The 22,119-nt window shown below is 35.7% G+C and overlaps 1 protein-coding gene across 7 annotated transcripts in view; it reads left to right on the top strand.

Moving 5' to 3' along the window:
* VPS13B (vacuolar protein sorting 13 homolog B) overlaps positions 1-22,119 on the top strand; it is a 464,422-nt gene that overhangs the window by 277,253 nt on the left and 165,050 nt on the right. For all 7 annotated transcript variants that reach the window (XM_085301417.1, XM_085301642.1, XM_085301811.1 and 4 more), the window contains one exon: positions 18,215-18,418. In XM_085301417.1, coding sequence (XP_085157543.1) covers positions 18,215-18,418 — 204 coding nt within the window. The remainder of the gene's footprint in view (positions 1-18,214; positions 18,419-22,119) is intronic.

Genomic DNA, 22,119 nt, shown 5'->3' with positions numbered 1-22,119 from the left:
TTATTTAAAATGTACCTGTAATAATCATGTTATGCGCATGATTGGTTAACAAAACTCTTTCAGTGGAAAAAAAAAAGTTACAAGCAATTTTTGTGTGTCTGTGCTGATAGTGCTGCAGTGAAAGGAGGGAAAGATGATGGAAGGGTTTTAAGCAAAAATGGTAAGCATAGTCAGAAAGCATAGTCAGAAATCTGGGTGGAAATCTTTTTTTTTCTTTCAAATATGACTTGAAAAATCAAATGCTTTTCAAAACTTTCCAATAGCACCCACATCTTCTCTTTAGGATTATTTTTTGTTCAGTTTTATTTTGCTGTACGCCATATTTACATCATAGAATCATATAATTATGAGAAGCATAGTTTTTCTATAACTAGCTTGAAAAATAACATTAACGTTAATTTTTTATTTTTCAAACCAATTAAGAGTCTTGAAAGATTCTTCTGCTTTTGGGTAGAAGCTTAGTATTCAAATAACTAGATGTTACCCAGAAGACATAACCTACTACAAACAATTTTCTTTTTAAGGCTCTATTAAAACTCTTAGCTTATTTTCCCTTTTATTTTATGTTTTGGAATACATAATTGAAGCTTATTTAGTAGGCAGACATATAATTAGCTAATGTCAGCTTGAGTTTCTTTATTTTTCCTTGAATAAAGGAAAAATAAAATCATTAAAAATACATGCATACATTGTTTTTTGATTGGAATGTGAACAGCTTAATAAAATGTGGATATGTACCAGATGGAATTTTAAAAAGTGACACTGCATCGTAAACTCTCTATTGCAGGTTTTTAATTTCAAAATGTTTAAGATTGCAGAGGTAACATTCTGTAGAAAAATAACTTTTAGAAAAAATATTTCAAGGAGAAGTATTTCATTTACAGCATAGAAGCTATTAAACAGGGTTACACTAACATCATTTAGCATGAGGACCTCGAGAAAGTCATCCTTGTCTTCCATGAGCATCCTGAACCTCTCTGTGGAATGGCTCGTGGAGGCCGAGAATCGTCCTGCCTAACATTTGTCCCTTCTATCTCTAGTAGAGAGACCAAAAAGGCCTTTCCTCCAGTAAAATATTCATATGTATGGGTAGCATTACATGGAAACACAATTCCTAATTAACATTGGCACGTTTGAGGCTATGGCAGCAGTTATTAATTTAAAACCCTCAGTGGAAACTAATTGTAAAATAACAGCTGGAACTGCCATTTAACTTCAGAAATGTAGCTTGTTAGTTATCTAATACCAAAAGCTATTCAAAGCCACTCTTATATTTGGAATTGAACTCTAAAAATATTCCACTTTAACTATCAATCTTAGTTTCACTTGTAATCTTTTAATTGAGAGTTATACTGGAATGTGCAATAATGTATGACTAATTTACCTATATATATATGTGTATATATATATATGTATATTTAAAATGCATTTATTTTCCCTATCCTGTGATTGGCCTTGATAAAGTAAATCTCAGAAGAAGAAAAGCTTTTCTGCAACTTTACATTTTTCCTTAATTTGATCAGGTTAATCATTGTGTGTTCAGTACACATATCCATGTCATGTTTTCTCTTTCTCTTAGTATTGAAATTTTTTTTCTGACTTTTATGATGCTTTTGAATTTCTTTGTTCAATTCTTATGAAAAAAAATTGAAGTATTTTATATAGAAGCATTGCTCTCTAAGAGCACTACCATTACCCTGTCGTTTAAGCATCCAATTTCTTGTTAGTCAGGACAGCTCTTTTGGATACCTTATTAAATACATCAGTAAAAAAATGGCAAATAATTTGCAATGAAGAATGACTTCACAGAAATAATCCATTCATTCAGAGCAAAGATGAAACCTGTAAATCTGCTAAAATATATATTTATAAAATATATATATATATATATATTTTTTACGTCTTCTAGTAACTGTCCAGAAACTGGGGCCCTTAGTGTTCAGTGTGACACACAGGTCTCTCCTGTAAACCTTCTGAACTTGCACTGCGGTTAGGATTTACAACGAAATTGGGAGTAGGATTTCAGGCTGCCTTAAAACTACCCTGTGGTTCGGCTCGTGAGGTTCCTGGTCGGTCGCCGCGACCAGGGGCGGGAGGCGCTGGCGAAGCGAGGCGTCGCGGGGCGAGCGCCGCGACGGCGGCGGTGCCGGGCTCTGCCTGCTTCGTGCCAGCGCTGGCGCCGTTTCTGCGGCTCTTGGGTCGAGGTGCCACCGTTCGCTCGAGAACGGAAGGTCAGATTTAAGCAGCAGTTGTAAAGTAGAGCTTCGCCGCCGGCGTTTGGTGTGTTTGGTGTGGCGCCGGTGTGTGAGAAGGTTTCTCGGCTGCGGGTGGCCTTACGTGGCACGGGCCCGGTCTGGACTCACTAGCGCTGCTGCGGTGGCCTGAACTGCAGTTTCCTTGGTCCTATAGTTTTTATTTCTCTCTCAAAATACAAATTTTTAACACAATTATTTAGTGTTTGCTCTGTAGTATGTACAGAGCTTGACACACAGATTTTGAATTTTATAATTTTTATGGCAATTGAGTGGGGGAAATATTATGATTTGCTTTGTATATACTGCTTTGACAACCTTTTTAACGTAGTTCTTTCCATATCTTGACCAAAAACCTGCAGCTTTGCTGTGCTGAGGGCAATTACAGTGAAGCCAGTCAAAACGAAACCAGTTATTTGAATTGTGGTTGGCTCTAACCCGCTGAAGCGTCCCGTTACGCCGCACCCTCCCTAGCTAAGCCCTACCAGCTCAACCCTTTTTTTTGGGGGGGAGCTCGGGGCAGTTATTTGCCAGCCAAGTCAGTCCCCGAAATCATTTATTACTTAGTCACACAAGTGTTGGCGCTGGCGAAGGGGAAAGGTCGCAGCAGCCTGGCCTCGGGTCAGCTCCGTCAGCCGTCGCCTCGTGCGTTTGGAAGCGCAGCGGCAGGCTCGGACGCTCCCTGTTTCGAGTTGCAATAAAATTCTCAGGTCCAACATTAACATTATTAAACATCCTGTAATGTACTGGAAGATTAAAGAGGTAAACAAAAAAGGCAGAGAGAGAAAGAAAAAAGGATGTTAAATACCACTAAAATATTCCAGGGTACCTTTCACTGGTAGATGCTTAGCAACTTGAACGCAATGAAAAATCTTGCAGAAAAGCTGCAAAACTGGAAAATTAAAGGAAATCTGAAAACTGGAAGTTTTTTTTAATGTGAGTTGTGTTGCGTGTTTTATGTTTTAAAGCAATGTTATTGAAGTTTTTATAATTTTTCTTTCAAGTTCTTCCTTTGCTCGCTCTTCTTTAAAGAAGTAGCTGTAGCATTTTGCCTTTTACTGTAAAATAATGTGAAATGTTTTTTTGTTCGTGATTTAATAATACTCATTGACCATTAGGAGTTAATGAGTTTTAAGAGTTTGATTGGTCCACCTATACCTGTTACTTAAGTTCAGTAAAGTTCAGTTACTTTCCACAAACTCTTTGCTGTTTCTCCCTGGGTTTCCATTGCTGATTCTTAAAACATGTGTTTGAATGCCCATTTTAAGGCTACTTTCTGTCTCCTATAGTGAAAACAAACATCTAGAGGTCTTGGCTGTGGTAAGGAGTTTACTCTAAAGTAATTCAGAAAAACTTTTAAAAACTTAAAATTTTCTTTTTCTTCTTTCTTCTGTTTGTGAGTAAATATAATTTCCATCAGATTTGGTTTCAACAAATGCTTTGTTAGTTGAAAAGTATTTTCCAGTAATATATAAAGCAGATTTTTTGTAGTATTTTTAATTATAACAAGGTCTCAAGTTAAATATAATGCGAGTTCGGTGCTTCTGTTACTGGGAAAACCATACCCCATTTGTAATGGGACGTTTGTTAACTTCTGTATACAGATTGTGGTTCATTCCATAAATATTTGTGGGTTCTCTGATGTCCCTCACAGGGTTTTATCTATGACAAATTCATACCACAGTTCTTAAACTGCTTTTTAGATAGATTTTTTTCTTTTGCAAAAGCATTTCTTTCCCATTTAAATTTTGAAGCATTCCTACTTCAATTTTTGACTATTAAGAAAAAAGATTATCAGAAATACACAGAATAATTGCATATTATTTTAGTTCAGGGAAGATATTTGAACATATTACTCTATGAGATAATTTTACCGTAACAGCTTGAAATACTAAATCCTTTCTACATTTATGCTGAGCAAGTCAAGGTGTACTGAAGTGAGTGAGATTCCTGGCTCTTACTGTTTTTCCAAGATAGCTGAGTGCTGAACCACTTTATGTAAGAAGTCCTCCTCTTAACATTTCTTCTGATATTTAAGCTCTTACTCTGTGCAGTACTTTATCTCCTTCTATTGTTATTTAACCTGATTGCGCTGCAGATGAATACAAATAAAAAATAATATGCAATATTTTTGTTGCATTTCAGAGGCTATTCATTTTTTCCCTCAAAAATATAAATTTAACCCCTTTTTGTTGAAGACTGGTTCATATTTGTATGAGATTTAGTAGTTGTAGCACACGCAGATAAATGTAGCATTCTTCAGATTTTCGAAAGCCCTTTTCGTGCCCTTTGGTTGGTTGATTGAGAGGGCAGTGGTTAACACTGGTATGTTAAGTACTAGTAAGCACAAATACAGGTAGAGACTGATGAAATAGATAGTATCAGGCATCCTCATTAACTTCAGTGTCAGTGATTGTAAATCACTGATATTCCATTCTTCTGGCATGATAGTCTGGATTCTATGTCTGATGACAAAAAATAATCCAGTGTGGAGGTGATACAGATAAAATGTAGGAATCAATAGGAACAGAACAGATTTTAATTCCTCCTGATGAACAAAATTCTTTAACTACTTAATAGTATTATTTGATTTTTATATGTGATAATTTTTCAAGGAACAGGCAAAAACTGCAGATTAGTAAATCCCGTTGCAAAAAAATCTGAAACTTTTCTGTCTCCCAATTTAAGGCAGTGTGTTTGTGTGTGTGTGTGTTTATGTGTGTATACACACTGAATTTTCTTCCTAACCACCTCTGTTTGTTTTGGGTGCCTCGCTGAGTCTGCTGAACTGCCTGACAATAGTATCCGTAGTCTTCATGGTCAATATCATGAAAACAGATGTATAGTTCTAGTAGATCAGGATTACTCTTGCCTGGCACTGCACTGTAAGTGGAGCTTGCCTAAAACCTCTGTTAAGAAACATCTTTGGCAAGCTTTGTGTACATGCTGTATAGTAGGCTTCAACTGATTTAGTGTGAAGGCTTTGTATTTAATGTTAACATTTACAAAAGCAGTGGCTTATTCTGTGGCTTCCTATGGCAGGATGTAGGTTTCTATGAATATGTCATCTCTTGCTGCCAAAAGCTACCTCAACCACAGCTTATAATGAATGAGAATCCTACTGAATTTGGTTTCTGCTTGCTTTTGTCATGTCTTTAACCTTTTGTCTATGGTTCTTTTGCATTTTAGTGTATTTTATGCTTTCACGCTAGAGATGAGTTTTCAGCTTAGTTCCCGATAAATTTCATTTGTTCAATTTTTTGTCTTTTGAATCATATTCTACATGTATTAAAAAGAGCCAGTGTTATTACCCCTTTTAAGGTATTGTGTCTGTGTTCATGTAGAAGTTTACTTTCAAGAACTTCAACATAGTGGTGTTACGGTTTAAGATTTAGAAGTAGCTTTTAAAAGCTATCACCTCACTTTTCATCACAGAAGCAGCAAAAATTACAGTAACTTAAATCTCAAATACCTTTCTAAATTTAAGTTGCAGTAAGTATATTTAATAACATGGAGGAATTAGTGGTTTTACAGTTGACACTAAGAATGGGACTCAATGTGTGGTTTATATTCATAGCCTCGTTACAGATTTCAAAGCAAGAATCTATATATCAGGATTTCGTTTGTAAACAGAGCTTTCAAGTACATCTCTCTTGAAGTATAGCTGCATCCTTCCACATCTTCTGAATGTTTCAATCAATCAGAGGTTCTTTAAAAAAATTTTTTTTGAGTCCTCTTCAGTTATGCCCCCAAAAAATCTCTTAATAGGCTTAATCGCTTCTTGTAGAAAACCTTGCTGGATTTCTGAATTGAAGTTTACACTCTTCAGCCAAAGCTAACTCTTGAAAACATTGTCTAGTGGTAGTAAGTCAAGGAGAATATGCTTGACTTTTAGATATGATTCAGTTAGTCACACTATAAGAAAGAGCAGAAACAGCCTCATAAAGAGAGATGAGGTCTCCAGTAATAACATACCTAAAAGATTTAGCTTAAGGCCCTGAAAGAACCAGTGATTGATATACCTTCAAAAGGTACATCATAATCTCCAAAATATGCCATAGTGGAGCACTTCTTTCCTCTGCTTCAGTCCTCCCTCAAAGCCAGAACACACTGGAAGATGTAGGCTAGGGAGGTGGTTTGATCAAGAGAGAATTGATCAGAATGATCAAGAGAAGAAAGAAAAATTTTAGGAAAGGTACAAGTTTTTGGAAGTATGTTTTCTCTGCTTCTGAAACAGTTGAGAAGAAAAAAATAAAAATCCAATAAAGAATAATGCAAGAGAGGGGAGTTTGAGAGCCTTCAGTGCTTTATACTCAAGAAAGTTTTCTAAACAAAGAAAGAAGAAAACTTATCAGATAAATTATTTCTTGGCCTATGTTTTGCTAACACCATCTTGGTTGTTCCAGTCCTAATATTCTACAAAAAGAAGAGGGGAGAAACACTGATCATGAACCTTTCTGCCTTTCAGACTCTACATTCTTTTAAGAATTAAAATGAGCATGCCTGCCTTTTCACCAAGCAAACTTAGAAATGCTTGTTAACACTTGATTGATACTAAATTTCCGCTAGAAAGGACTAGAAATTGAAGTGGAAAAATCATTTCAGATGATAACTGAGGCCTCGCTTGTTTGTCATCTTCTGTCTGTGCTGCAAGAGCTTCTGCTCATGAGCATGTGCACTCAAAGTTGTAATTCTCTCAGGAAACTAGAAGTGGTAGAACCTTGCTGTTTTGAGGGCACTGATGATTTTGCATTATGACTTCTCTGAACTCAAAATTTATTCCTTGTATATCCCATAATTGAGATGACTGCTGAAGAAAAATAATATTGAATTTAAAGCGAATAAAGTAAAAAGTTCACAGCTTCACAAAGGAAAAAATTCAGACTTATGGGCACAAATACTCAGGCTTCTCATTTAATAAAATCAGTTTCAGGGGGAGTAACAGATCTTTAAGAAAAGAGACTGAAAAGCAGGGAATGTAATCAGTTCCGCACATGAAAACACAATATGGCTAGGTGCAGTGTTATGCAGAGACGTATCATGCTTAAAAAGGAGACTGTAGCAATTATCAAAGAAAATAGACAATCTACGTATTTATCAATATCTTGAGAAGCCAATTAATATGCATATTAGGTTAGGAAGAAAACAGGAAAAGAGTGACTATCTGTAAAAATATTATTTTGCCGTGGAGAAAAATTATGTGTGTCTACATTTAGGCAAATCTGAATTTCTCAAGTAGGCTAATTATCTTTTCAACAGGAAACTTATTAGCTTCCCAACTGGGTATTCAAACAGTGACTTGCTCTTTTTTTACGATGTTCAAATGACTTTTACTTTTTTGTTAAGTTATCTTGACATCTGTTAGTTTTCCACATTCAGCTACAAAAAGATCATTTCAACAGCTTGACCTTGCCCCTGTGTTCATGTTTAAATGGGCTTTTTATCCAGCCTCAGTCTTGGGACATTCCTGAGGCAACTTATGATCATACTTACGCTACTAAATAATAGGATCATCTAATGAAAACTTACTACATTTCAGAATGTAAAAATAAGAACAATTCAGAATCCTGTGAGCAGCCAGGTTCAGCAGACAATGGCTAATAGGCTATAGAGTCATCACTTGTGTGCTGCTTTGGGTCTGGTTGAATGTAAATATCTTACTATCTTCAAATAGTTCCTATGTCCCAGATTATTTAAAATCATAGAATCATATAATCAGTAAGGTTGGAAGGGACCTCTGGAGATCATCTAGTCCAACCAGCTCAAGCAGGGTCACTCAGAGCATGTTAGAAAGGGTTGCATCCAGGTGGGCCTTGAATATCTCCAGAGAAGGAGACAAAGGGCTCATCCAGGATTTGAATCCAGGACCTCTCATACCCTAAGCAAGAATCATACCCCTAGACCAGTGAGTCACCCCAAAATAAAGTGGATTCCTACATTTCTGCTAAACTGCAAAATCCCTAATGAGATCCAAGGTCATGCTGTGGGTAAGTTCAAGAGATTTAAGAGAATAGTCCATAAAAAAGTAACATGCTTTAATCATGTTGTTATAGACTTAAAAGGGAAACATGAATGTTTCAGTACTGTCATAGAACTTGTAATGATTATGAAAAGTGCCATTCTTTTTGTTTTAGCAGGGAATGTTTCATGTGGGATGATCAGATTTGTATAGGTGACCCTAAGAGTTTCTTCTACAACCTAATTAGCACAAGCTAGAAACCATCCTGCCTCTCTAGTCAGATCATAATCTTTTAATTCATTTCTGTAGGCATAAGATAAATCTTTAATTTTCTGGGGAAATATAAAAGGTTATAAAATATAAAAGATACATTATTCAATGTACCTCTTATTTCCATATGATAGTGAATAATTTCTCCCTTTTACAGACTAAAAATCACTGAGAATGTATTGAGAAAATTTTTCATATGTTTATTCTTCCCCCCTCCACCTCCATTACATATTTAAAAGTAAATTTTGCTTGATATATCTTCTTAGGCATAGATTCATATTGAATTTGGAACTGCTCTTAACAATAATTTAACTGTTTTTTCAGGAACACAAAATACTGGTTTTAATATGAAAGAGAATATGTTTCATATTTATTATGATTGGGTGTGCTACGAGGACAGTTTCCCAGTGATAGTTAAATAGAAAAAGTACTGCAAGGAGTGTAGGAGAGAATTATTAAAGGAGATAAGTTTTAAGAAAGATAAAAATATTTTGTCTCTGACAGCATAGAATAGCTTTCAAACATTCAGTTGGGCTATTCCTGATTTCAGACTTTGTTAATGATGTTACATTTCACAATGTCATATTCAGTGTTTTAAAATTTGTTCCAGCTTCTCATGAGTACAAAAGCAAAAAGAATCACAAAATATAAGTGATATCCTTCGAGTTTAATTTAATCAGTGCCGAAAATAAATGTGGGTTATGACCTGGAAAGCTAGGCAGTTAAATACTGGTGCTTTAAATTGGTTTCTTGTTGTACAGTATGTGCTTTAAACATCATCTATTACAATACACACATGCTGAAAATATGTATAGCTATATATTGTTTAATATAAAGGAAAAAAAAACAGAGGTTATTTTTTTTCCCAATGGTTCTCTAATACTTTTTATAGAATTGACTGATGTCCAAGTATTGGTTTGGTATACTGACACAACAGTGAAAAGAAATCCTGTCCCATGTCAGCTTATCAAACACACTGTGGACAGTATGTTTTTTACACTGTGCTATTATAACTGATTGTACTATTCCTTTTAAAGAAAGAAATTCTATGCAGAAAACGTGAGGACTATGTTCAGTGAAACTCAACCTCAGTAATTCCAGGTGAATTTATAGAACACCAGAAAACACTGAGGTATTGTACCACCAAACTAAACAATCAGCTATTACAAAGTGAAATACAGGATGAAAGCAATGGCAAAATCACAAGATTATTTATCTTTGTGGTTAAGTGCATATGAAATATTTGAGAAAATCAAAATTAGAGATCCTCTTATTGCAAAACAGCATTAAGTTTTGAGATAAAAATCATTTCTTGGAACAAAAGAATAAAAGTGTTTGGGTTACATAGTAATTTGTCATTTTTGCTAAAAATCCCCCCCCCAACTTCCATTCCACCTACTTAAACTCTTCAAGCTCTGTCCTCGCTGACTCTGTTTAGAGAAACTCTATTCCACTTGTTTTTTCTAGAAGCATTTGGCATCCAAAAATATCATGCAGACCTTCCTTTGGAATTGTGCATACTTATCATTTATACAATCTGTCAAATGTATATTTATACTATGCTCCCTGAATTTTGGTGAATGCTTCAAAAATATAACGAGATTCCTCAAACTGTTTAAACAGTATAAAAATGAAAAACTGATCTTTAAAAGTTCAGACTTGCTCAGGCTGTTATTTTTGCTGAGGAATTTAAACAATAAAGTTACAAAAGTCATTAAAACAGATGACATCTAAAAGCACAGCTGCAAAGTTCAGCTTTGTTTCATTTTATGCTTTTTTTGACAAGCTGAAGTTACTTTATAGTTTACCATACTGTACCTTATCATCATTGGATCATTCATTCTGTGTTCCAGAAACAGCTCTAGAAGACAACAGCAGTGTAAAAGTTCTTCAGCTTATTTGCAGGAAATTATTGTATCTAATTCTTTGGAATAAGGGGCTACTTTTAAATGTCTTGTCACTTCACACGATATGTAGAGCATTTCCTGCCCGTAGGACTAAAGGAAGGAAGCACAAGGCCAAAATGTTTGATGTGTGATCTACTGTAATTTCTTTCATGTGTTTAGTGGCTTTTATATGATCATTGCACTGCTGCTGCTTCTGACCTTGGTGTGGTCCAGTTGACTAAAATCTGACCTTCCTAAGTATATAGCAAATGGAATTATTGTGGCACCTACCTGATACCACCACTGTGATTAATGGGCAGGAGAGTTGCTATTTGTTTCTCTAAATAGGTGCCATACTAGGTTCCCAAATAGAAATAATTAAGTAGTTACATAAATGATAAGTATCTTGAAAAAAATTACTGGCAGTTAACATCTTTGTGTATGCATATGTATTTATTTACTTGCATTCTGATAGCACTCTGTATCAGATCTCAACATGTTTTATATGGAATTAATTAATTATATTCACAACATCATTGTGGTATTATGCCCGTAATATCTATCAGTATGCTGATGGATGAAGAGGTTAATTTTATTGTGTTACGTAGTAAGCAGTTTCAGAGAGTGCTGGAATGAAATCTGCCTCTCATATTTCTCATTTCTATATTCTGTATTCTAGCCTTGTGGGGAGGGGACCTTCCTGTCCTGCAGGCCACAAGAGGCCTGACCGGGCAGTCTCCCTGATCCCAGGCCTCTTTGTGCACCAAATACAGAGACCTGGCAGAATTCGCTTTTCTAAATGTCCATCAGCCCAGTTAGTTTTGCCACCTCTGCTTTCCCCAAAGCAGCACGTTCTGCCCCTTCCAGGAGGGTGTCAGCTGCATGTGCTGGACACAAAGCATTGAATTCAGTTCTCAGCTGTCTTCTTCTATGCATTCCACACAAGACCTCTTTTCTCTTCCATTATGATACCTCCATACAAGTAAATCCCTCTAAAAATAGTATGAATGAAAATAAATACCTATAACGAATTGATGGTAGTAGTTGACAGAACTGGTCAAAAAAAAAGACACAGATTAGTTAACCAGAAGTAATCGTTTGGAATTTTACAAGCTTTCATCTCTGAGGAGTTTGTTTAGGAACTGAGATTTTTGTCTAGATATTTTTCTATGTTTAAGAAAAATCTTACAAAGTAAATGAAAGAGAAGTCTTGCCTACTCCAGCTTGGCAAGAGAAAGCTGTGTTGAAAAGTATTAGTAACCAAAAATAGCATATTTTGGTAAGTTCTTTTGGAAAATTTTAGATAATTTTATTATTACTATTATTATTTTCTGTGGAAAATAGCTGCTGCTGCTGCACAGCTTGGAAAGTCTGGCAGCTGAGAGAGGGCTAAGTTTGTTTCTATGAGCCCAGGCTATCCCGTGCACATTTATTTCAAATGTGACTTTTTTACACCTCACTTGGAGATATTTAAGAGAAGCAGGGATAGGAAGACTAGTTTAATAGCTTTGCTGCAGCTGTCGAATACCTTCCCTGACAATGTTGTTCATTGTTTTGGGGGAAATAATGTACTCCTAGTAGTAGATTTTGCACTGTACTTGTCTTCTCAAATTATCTTGAAACAGCAGTAAATCAAACTCCTTTTCAAAGCTGAATTTTATAAACATGTACACTGCCCAGTCGTTACATACATCAGGCTCTGACACTGCAGAGACCAGAACACACACAGTGACACTCAACCAAGCCGTAATCCTGTACTGTTGGGTGATCCTTTCTGGATGATCTTGGGTCTGGATGATCTGTTCTGCAGAGCCTTTGTCTTTTTTACTACACACACTGACATTCATGTTTTATGCTTATACCTGAGTTATCTGAAGATATTTACAACCGTTTGGTGGCTCATCCTCCTCTTTAGTATTTTATGCCGTCATTACATCTGTAGGTATAAAGAATATGAAAGGAACCAAAAAAACACAAGAAGCACAAATCAGGCCTTTAAAGATTATTAGATTGAAACAGAGGAAAGTTGCTTGGTTATACATGGACTTTTGCTTAACTTTATCAGTTATTTGAAACTGTGTATCACAATTGTGTGAAATTTCTGTTTAGGTTTCAGTGGCATTTTTTCAGTCACTGCTTGTCATTTGTTTTCAACATACTAATTGCACAAGTAATCTACCTCTAAGCTAATTTATGTCTATTCAGAAAAGTTATAAACACTGCAAATCATTATACAGTTATAAATATGACTGTTGATGACTGCATAAAGTATTCAGCTGGAATTCAGTTAGTAACTTCTTCCTCAGCTTTAGTAATGTGATGTATTTGTACACTAAGTAAATGTTTAGAAGTAATTAATCATCTTTTTTATTTTGCTCATGCAGCTAGCACTGATGTTTTTTTGCAAAACCGAAGCTGAACCTAGGCGCCTAAACCGTTTTGACTAATGGGACACCCACCACTTCTGTAACTAATGCTGACGTATCTGGCTGTACATAATGTTCTCCCCTAATAAGGGAGAATGTATTTTTCATTGTTAAATAGATTCATGTAAAGATTAACTGTAATGCTAAAATGAAAAGTGAGGTGAATGTAGACATATGAACAAAATATTATCACTTGCTAATCAATAAAGCATTTAACAGAGAAGCTTTACTACTTACACTCTATGTTAGTATTTAATCATTACAGATAAGATATATACAGATAAGAATTACACAAGTTAGTAGGAGTTAATTAGCCATTTGCTAAAAAGGTGAGCTGAATAAAAAATTGAGGGTATCCAGTGCAGAGTATGCTGCCAGCAAGTGTGAGGATGAGGTGGTAGGTGAGATATTCTGCGACTGAGCAGAAGAGGGGAGAGGAGCAGCTGCCAGCAAAGCCACGCCACATAGTTCTTGGGAGAGAAGCAGATATGAGGAGAAGTGCCATTTGCTGCTGGCAGCATGTGGCAGCCTGCCCTCGTGACCACACTGACCTGCTTCCAGCATCCCAGCAATGTTAAACCACAGATTAGTCTCCCTGTGGATAGAGAGGGTGGGAAAGAAAAGCAAAGCTAGGGTTACTCTTTGGAGAAGATACAGAGCTCATGCTGTACAGCAGAATGGGTACCTGGGGCCATATATGAACTTTCCTACCTAAAGGTCTCTCCTCCTACCTTCTCACAACCCTAGAATTTTCCTATCTGCTGCTTTTGTTCAATTCCAGCTTTAGTACCCTTATCCCATCTCTCTTCTCCCCTGTTTTTCGCTGCTGTGCCCTCCTTTATTTTCTCCTAAACTTCTCATTCTTCTTTGGCTCTTTCTGAGAAATATATATTTTAACATCTCCAAACTTAAATATTTCCAAATCTTCCACCCTGTACTGTTATACTACAATGTGTCTTTTTATGCATGATTTAAAATCATGAATACGACTATATACTGTCTTGAGATGTTGGGGAAGTTCTGTTTCTGCCCTTGTGGCTCAACCATTAGCTTCCTAGTCTGTGTCAGTAGCATTTACTAGCTATAGCGAAAAGAAAAGAAAAGAAAAAAGAAAAGAAAAAAGAAAAGAAAAAAGAAAAGAAAAGAAAAGAAAAGAAAAGAAAAGAAAAGAAAAGAAAAGAAAAGAAAAGAAAAGAAAAGANGAAAAGAAAAGAAAAGAAAAGAAAAGAAAAGAAAAGAAAAGAAAAGAAAAGAAAAGAAAAGAAAAGAAAAGAAAAGAAAAGAAAAGAAAAGAAAAAGAAAAAGAAAAAGAAAAAATTGCCTTTCTTCAGAAGGCTGATTCCTGCCTGGGGTTTTACTGACAGAAGTTCAGCATACTGAAAGACCAGTATGGTCATTGTAGATTTTCTGTGGTTACCACATTTTTCTATCTGCCCCTCTTAACATCTATAGCATCTTCCTCCAAGTAGAGCTGTTGCTCTCTTCTTTGCTTCTCTATCTTTTTCTAATTCCCTTATGTGGTATAACATGTTCTGTCACCTCATTAGGGAAAATAAGGTAGGGAATTACCCTGAACTGAATGAGGAAAAGGCAGTTAAGGGGCATGAAGTCAATGAGAAATCTTCCTGTGGTTCCAACACTAGTTCGGCGACTTCTCATTCATAGGTCCAGGGTTTCATCTGGACCATATACGCTTAAGCAGAAGAGGAATTAAGCAGTCCTCTTGCATAGCATCTGCATCCAGGTCCAGTAAGGTGCCAGTATTTTTACCTCCAGAGAAGGTATATTTTGATCCAAGCTTGTTCTGTTTCCTGTGGAATTAGAATTGGAAGAATCTTTTACCATCAGAACAAAGCCTTTAATGAGATTTGGATAGGCAGATTTGTTTGTCATCTCTATACCCGGAAGGGGAAATCAGTACACACAGAGACCTAGTAAGTACTGACAAAAATTAACTGTAGAGACCGTAAGTATTTCTTGATCGTTAGATAATCTGTCTTTAAATGCCATTTTCTTGGCTTTTTTAGGTTTTTGGAGGTCTCGGATGAGCTGTAAGTGAATAGATTTAACTTCTTTATAGTGGGTCTCAGAATTATGCCTATTCAGCAGCATGTAGTGACTGATTCAACATGAACTGTTTCTTCTATATATATACAAAAAGCCTGACCCAGACTAAATCAATTTAAAAAGAAAAACATGAAAGCCATGTTTCCTGTTACATGCTTATGGTCTTATTTGGTTGCTTATGATCTTACTAGATTATTGACAAACTGTTGCAGTCTACACCACCTGCTGAAAGGTTCAAAATGGAGAGTGAATTTGTTTTCAGAGAGATGAAGCAACTAAATTCATAACTCCTGCAGTACTCTTCAGCTGGTAAAATAGTTTTTATGCTAGAGGTAGAAAAGTCATGAATCTTAGCTTACTGATTTTCCTGATTTTATTTGCCAGAAGGATTGGCTTTTGTAGAATGCAAAAGGTTGCAGAGTTCATACATAGCATATATGTTTAAGATTAGGCCATTTGTTGCCTTTTTAACTTACTCTCATGCTTCCTTGGAGTATACTTAATAATATTGGGATTGTACTAGTGAAAATAATTAATACAAAAAACATAAATGAATGTTCATGTAAAGACCTCTATGTATATATTTGGAAAAATTTTATATTTTAATCTGTATATAAAACTGTCAAGATTTGCTTTTTGCAAACAATAATCAGTTTAATCAAAGTGTCACCAGGCATTAATAATTAATTCTAGTATTTTTAATATAGGTATAAAATATGTGGTTTTTAAATAGTAATCTATAGAAACATAATTTGTTTGCTTGAATTTCAGAGATTTACATCTAAGTGAGCAGAGGAAAAGTTTTGTATATTAAACAGGAAACTGTTAAGAGTAGGAACAGAATGCAAGTGCAATTTTTATGTCAGAATGAAAGTGTTAGGCTGTCATATCCCAAAAGAGTACAAGCATTTTCCAGTCTTCGAGATTTTATAAAATGAAATTAAATAAAAAAACAGGTCTGATCAAATCTTACATTCAGCAGCGGAATACGCTGGGTAACCTGGTACCTCTTTTCTTGATGCATCTTACTTATGTCTAAATAGTAGCTCTGTGTAGTCCGTACACCTGAATGTATGGGTCAAAGAGTGATTTCATTTTTATTTAAATAAGTAAATATAGTTATTACGTGAGAAGAGGAAAACCATTGCCACAATGAGGAGTTTCAGGATGACACATACAGACACATTTTGCACATCAGTGCACCGAGACATGATTGTGCAGAACAAGCCTAGGGAATATAGTGCTAGGTGCAATTTACTACAGGTTCTCAAGCTGCTCATGAAAAAATGAATGAAAAACAGTTTATTGTGAAGTAGAGGAGAAAAAATTTCATTCAACAGATGGAAAACTTACCATGTTTGTATTTTATATACTTAACATATTTTATGAAATCTACTTATTTAGTCCATTAGTTTGAATAATATTTCACAAAATAGATACTCCAGTATCTGCTTGCATTAGACAAAGCAAGTGAGTAGATTACCAAGTGACATTGGGTCATAAAATAATCTACGGTCAAAAAAGAATACAGCATACATATTGATGAAACAATACCTAGAAAGAATAATAAAAGACACAGTTGTTGTGGTTAGACCTCTCTGTGCGGAAAGTTGACAAACAATCCTGAGTTTTAGGAAAACATGTTTAATTTTGAAATACCACTACTAACATAGCAGATTTTCACTGCATTTCTGCTAAGCATTTAAGAGTTACAGGGCTCCTGAACGATGCAGGTTTGGCTCAGTTGGTTTAGCTCAGTCGGTTAGAGCGTGGTGCTGCTAATGCCAAGGTGGTGGGCTCAATCCCCGTATGGGGCTACGCTGAGGTTGGACCAGATGACCTCCAGAGGGCCCTTCCAACCTTCCATTCCATGGTGCCATCGCGCTGCCTCGACGGCAGTGCGCTGCTCGCAACTGTTTGCTTTCCTGTCATTTGCCTGACTCTGTGGGTTGACAAGATTGTTTAATTGGTAAATTAGTGACATTAGCGGTGGGAGCGCTCCGTCAGGGACAGCCGCAGCGGCATCAGGAGTTCTCAACTCTGAGCCAGGCCTCAGGGATCTGTGCTGTGATGCATCTGAATTGCGGCAGCGCTGCGATTGCGCTTGGAAGTAGTTTGCCTACCGTTAGCAGTGCATGCGTCATGGGTTGGCATGTGCTGCCTTAATCTTTATTTATTTTTAGATCGTTCACATCAACAATGAAATACTCTGCACAGTTCTCAAGTTCTCTATGGAGACAGTGCTTACATACCAAATAGTGCCTGTGATCTGAGACACCAACCTGGAATGGAACAGTAGGTTGTGTGGCAGATGCCACACAAGGAAGAAGCTAAAGCTTAATTCAGTGATGTATAAAATCATGAGAAACACACTACACTTTGCATGATCACAGATACAAAGCAAAAATTTTAAATAGTATCCTCTTGCCTCCTTTTTTTGGTTTGTTCAGAAAGCAGTAGTAAGTTCCATTGCACATTTTTATTATATCATCAAATGAGCGATGCATACAAAACTACATTATTCCCAGTGTAGAAAGGACAAGATCGTTTCTTAGAAGATTTCCTAGTGTTCATTATGCTATTATAAGACTCCTCTGATGCTGTTCACATACTGACTGATCTTAGCAGGCTCTAATCATCTGACTGCTCTTGAATATTTTTTTTGTACTTGGGTGTGACTGCATAGAAATATACTGCAAAATGTAATACAGCAGAATTTGGCAGACTTCACGTATGATGTGATTCACTTAAAAATGCTTTTTTTTCTTACTAGTCAAAATAATTTTAATGGGAAAGCACCATACAAATACTATGTGTTAAAAAGATTTGCTTGTTTTTTCTATCATCTTGCAGGCTTTTTAATTTTTATTATTTCGGTTAAATTTGAACAGTTGGAAATTATCTTACATTAAGCTTGTTTGTAATACTGATATGTAGCTGTTCTTCTGAGGACTTGAATCTGGCATCTTTTGTCTTTTGAACAGATACATGAGTTAGGTCTGTTTGCCTTCCCCCACCTCCACCAGGCTGCTCACGTGGACGTGATTGAACGTGCACTGAAGTCAGTGGGTAGATCTCATACCAACTTGGGCAGATCAGGCTACATTTTGAAATACATCTGTTCTCATGTCTCATATTGGAATACATAGGAGCAAGGCACTTGGACATAAAATAATACTTGCATATAATTAGGCAAAATTGATACCTCAATTTTGTCTGTAGCAAAATTCACTTAATAATCAAATCAGCTGTCAGATTTGACTTTCATTGCTCATTGCACTGTGCAATGTCATAGCTGATTTTACTGTGAAATATAGTTTATCCTGAATTGCACTTTTTTTTTTGTCACAACAGGAGAGCACTGAATTTAGGGATACTTCGAGACCCTGGATCAGAGGTTGAAGACAGACAATATCAAATAGATCTTCAATCTATAAACATTGGTACTGCTCATTGGAATCAGTTGAAACCAGAGAAGGAGAATGGAAAAGGAGGGGTGTTGACAGAGAGCGAGAGAAATTCTCAAAATCCAGCACTTGAATGGAACATGGCCAGTAGGTAGGAATTTTTTTAACCTATTCTCTTTTGGAATTGCGTACCACAAACATTACAGATATCACTTGCAGTATGTCTGAATAAAGTAATTCTGTATTGTTTTTACATTGCAAGCACATTTTTGTAGAGTAGAGTTTTGGATTATACATTTGAAATGCTCATTACTATTGTTGTTACACTGTAATTACTGTATAGTTATTATATGTCTCTGTTTCCATTGCAAACTCTTTTCTGAGTGGCTTGCTGTATGTCCATAAAAATAACTCAACGACTGAGACTTGGCATTCAGCTTCTCAGTCTATAAGCTATGGAGGGTTTGGTTTGCTTTGCTTTGCTTTTGTTTTGTTTTGTTTTTAACTTCCTTTGTTTGTATTTTTACAAAGTTTGAATAAAACCAGCTTAGACATTTTTAAGTTAGAGGCGGATAAAGTAGAACATTTTCTATTGGTTCTGAACTGTTTTTTGCACTTCTGTAACTAAAAACAGATGAATTTTTAAAATGATACATTTCAACTGAGTCTTCCTTATTGTATACTGTAAGATACACACACCAAAAACCCTTCCAGTTAAACAAGGTTGAAAGAAGCATACATACATTTGCTTTTTATTTCAAATTTTAGAATTTTAAATTATAAAACAGTAATGAACATTTTTATTAATTTGAGAAATTTTGATTCCAGTTTTAGAGGCTTTTTTATACTCTAAAAATTCATACAAGTGCTCTAAAACTTAATTTTTATCATTTGGATAGCAGTCAGATTTATCTTTTCAGACTGATGGAGAATAAGGTTTGATACCCAAGAGCAAGCATAGAAAGCTCATTTTGAGGATTTAGAAGCAGTATTAGGGGAAGCCTGTGGCCCCTTCTTCTTCTTTTTTTTTTTTTTCAATTTAAAAGTCCTTCATATTTAGCTTGTGCAAAAACTATCCTATCCAATTTATATGGAACTTTATACACAATTTTATGGGTCCCAAGATAAAGATTCTTAGCTGGATAATGGCACAGGTTCCTAGACATTACCTACAAAAAAGAAGGAATCAGAAGAAAGATGAAAATTGAATTACTGCTGATTTAATTTTCAAAAAAAGGGAGACCTGAGGGATCTGAGAGGTTTTCCTGAAAGTGCAACCTGTATGTAGCAAAAGAAGCTACATGAGGATGGCATACAGACTGCAATGCATAAGTGATGAATTGAGGAATGACCAGGGGAGCAAATAAGCTCACTCTGGAGGAGTGCATGCAGGAAAAGGATATGATCAAGAATAAATTCCATCTTATCGTTAAAAAGATAAAAGACAGGAAAAGCAGGAGATCTAACCAAGTAATGATAAAGTAGGAAGGAGTGGCTGGAGTACAAGTAGAAATTTAGTTAAATCCAGTGATAGTATCTGCTCTTTTTTTATAAGATCCCGTAGTTCTTTCCTGTCAGTTAACGTTTATTTATTTTATTTATTTATTTTACTAATACAATTCCATGAAGGATTTTTCTTACTCTTGAAAAAAAAATTTGTGTGATCTAGTTGGGTCTAGATGTTGGGCAAGCTGCCCTTAAAGTTCTGTCTCATATAGCAATATGCCACTGGCACTTTTTGAAAGATAAGATGACATTAATCTCCAAAGGAGTTTTGGCCAATTTACAAGTTAAGCTAACATTAGAAAACCAGCCACTGAGGAATTGGCTTTTCTTTCCCTTCCTGTTGGCGATCAGAATCAGTGCTGTCAGCAGGCTTTGGTCCAAGCTTTATGGTTATAGATTTTGATAGGAAATTTGGTGAGATTCCTGAAAAGCTATTAAGATAAAAATAAGGGAAGCAGCTGTTAGAAGAAATCTGAGGGTTGGGGGTCTTTTTGGTATAATTGCTTGGACATTTTTTTTCCACAGAGTTCTTTTATTTTTTTATTAGAATATATTTGACTAACAAATGTGTTTGTTTTGAAATTACTTTTGAGTGAATACTTTACTTTTTAATTTAGATCAGAGGTGATCCGCACCCATTAGTGATGTATTAGTGATGTGCAATAATGTGTCATAATTCCAGACAGAATTTGTTTAAGGAGAAAGCTAGTGTGTGTTCTTGTTGGTTTGGCTTAAAATTTTACTCATTTACTACAGGATTTGTTTCCAGGATGTTTGCATTTTTGCTTTTTAGTTGGCAGTCAGTTTTGCTGCATCTGGGTTATTTTATGACCTGTGGAAGTGGTGTGCTGAGAACTGGAAGAACCTGTACTGATGTCTGCCATCCGTTGGAATTACTTCCAGCATGCTCCAACAGGGTGGCTGCATGGTGTTTTACATGGTGCTTAGTGTTTTCAGGGTTGAATTTATCTTAAGATTTACTGAAACTCCTATGGAAGCTTTATTCTTTGACCTACTTGTCATACTGTTTTCTTTTTTAATTCTTTAAGTTTCATTGATATGTTTAACCTGGAACATAATGAATGATTTTTATTGAGTTATTTTAGGGTTAGTTTCATTGTTTGGTTTGCATATACTTCTGTTTGTTTTTACTTATCATTTAGACCCACTGTTATGGTTTATTAGGTTAACTGGGTTATAAGATTCTTTTTTCAGATCCATTTCTGTCTCTTACTGACTTCTTTTTTTAATGCTTAGTTGATGTGTGACGCAGTTTATAATCCAATCTATATCTGTATACTCCACACAGGGTTACTTTACAGAGGACTTAGGCAAAGATACGAGCCTTTCATTTTCCATTCCCATTTCTAAAAGTATTACTGTAAATATGTTTTAAGAAATAAATAATTATAAAAATTCTAAAATAGATTATATTGTAATTTAGTCTTCTGGGCTGAAATCTGTTCTTGATTTAAAAATCTGAATCAGAACCAAATCATTCTAAATATAAAATGTATGGATATAATACAAATAAACATTTGAGAGCTTTTGACGTAATTTATCATTTAAACGCTGTAATGTTTACACAAAAAGTAAATCCTTCAGATTTTCCCACCACTTTCTCTGGAGTTCAATATTTCTAGTATTTAAAGTCTCATGATTGTGATTTTTTTTTTTAACATTTACATCTTAGTTTGGCAAAAAGAAATCTTTCTTTAAGACTAACCAGTTAAACATTTCAAGCTGTTTAGTGCAGAAGTCTCCAACAGTGGCTATTCTGAAGTGCTAGTGTAATACCTCCTGTGCTGCTGGAGGTCACCCGAAGAAGGATGGGGGAACTGGAGCATTAAGGTAGGGCAGGTGCCCTCTCTCAGAAATAACTGTCCAAATACTGTGCTATACTGAGGATCAGGGATCATAACTCTTCCCATTATGAAATATTTATTCTTCACTGTAGAAGTTATAAAAAGCTCCCTAATGGTGTAATATATAAAAAGAAAACTGGAAACAGTCAGACAGTTCTAATAAGGTTATGTACAAATGAAACCTGTCCACATTTATACCCTTTACCAAACAGCATGTGGGGAACTGGGAGTACTTAACCAAAGAAGTTTTCTTGATTGAAAACTGCTTTTTCAGCTTGCAGATCTCCTCCTCCCTCTCCCTCCTCTCAATGGAAAAAACAACAGCCCTGAAGGAAATAAAGAAATATATCCTCTCTTGAGGCCTCGCCCCCGTCCCTGTGCAATCCTTCTACAGCTCCCAGGAGCAACTTCTGCTTCCTGCAGCCTGAATAAACTCTGTTAAAAAAAAAAAAAAAAAAAAAACTCCCAAATTTCAGAACCT

Source organism: Rhea americana, unplaced genomic scaffold, assembly GCF_003343005.1.
Source record: "Rhea americana isolate MKP2758 unplaced genomic scaffold, rheAme1 scaffold_0, whole genome shotgun sequence".
Classification (NCBI taxonomy): Eukaryota; Metazoa; Chordata; class Aves; order Rheiformes; family Rheidae; genus Rhea; species Rhea americana.
This window is presented reverse-complemented; position numbering and strand designations above follow the sequence as displayed.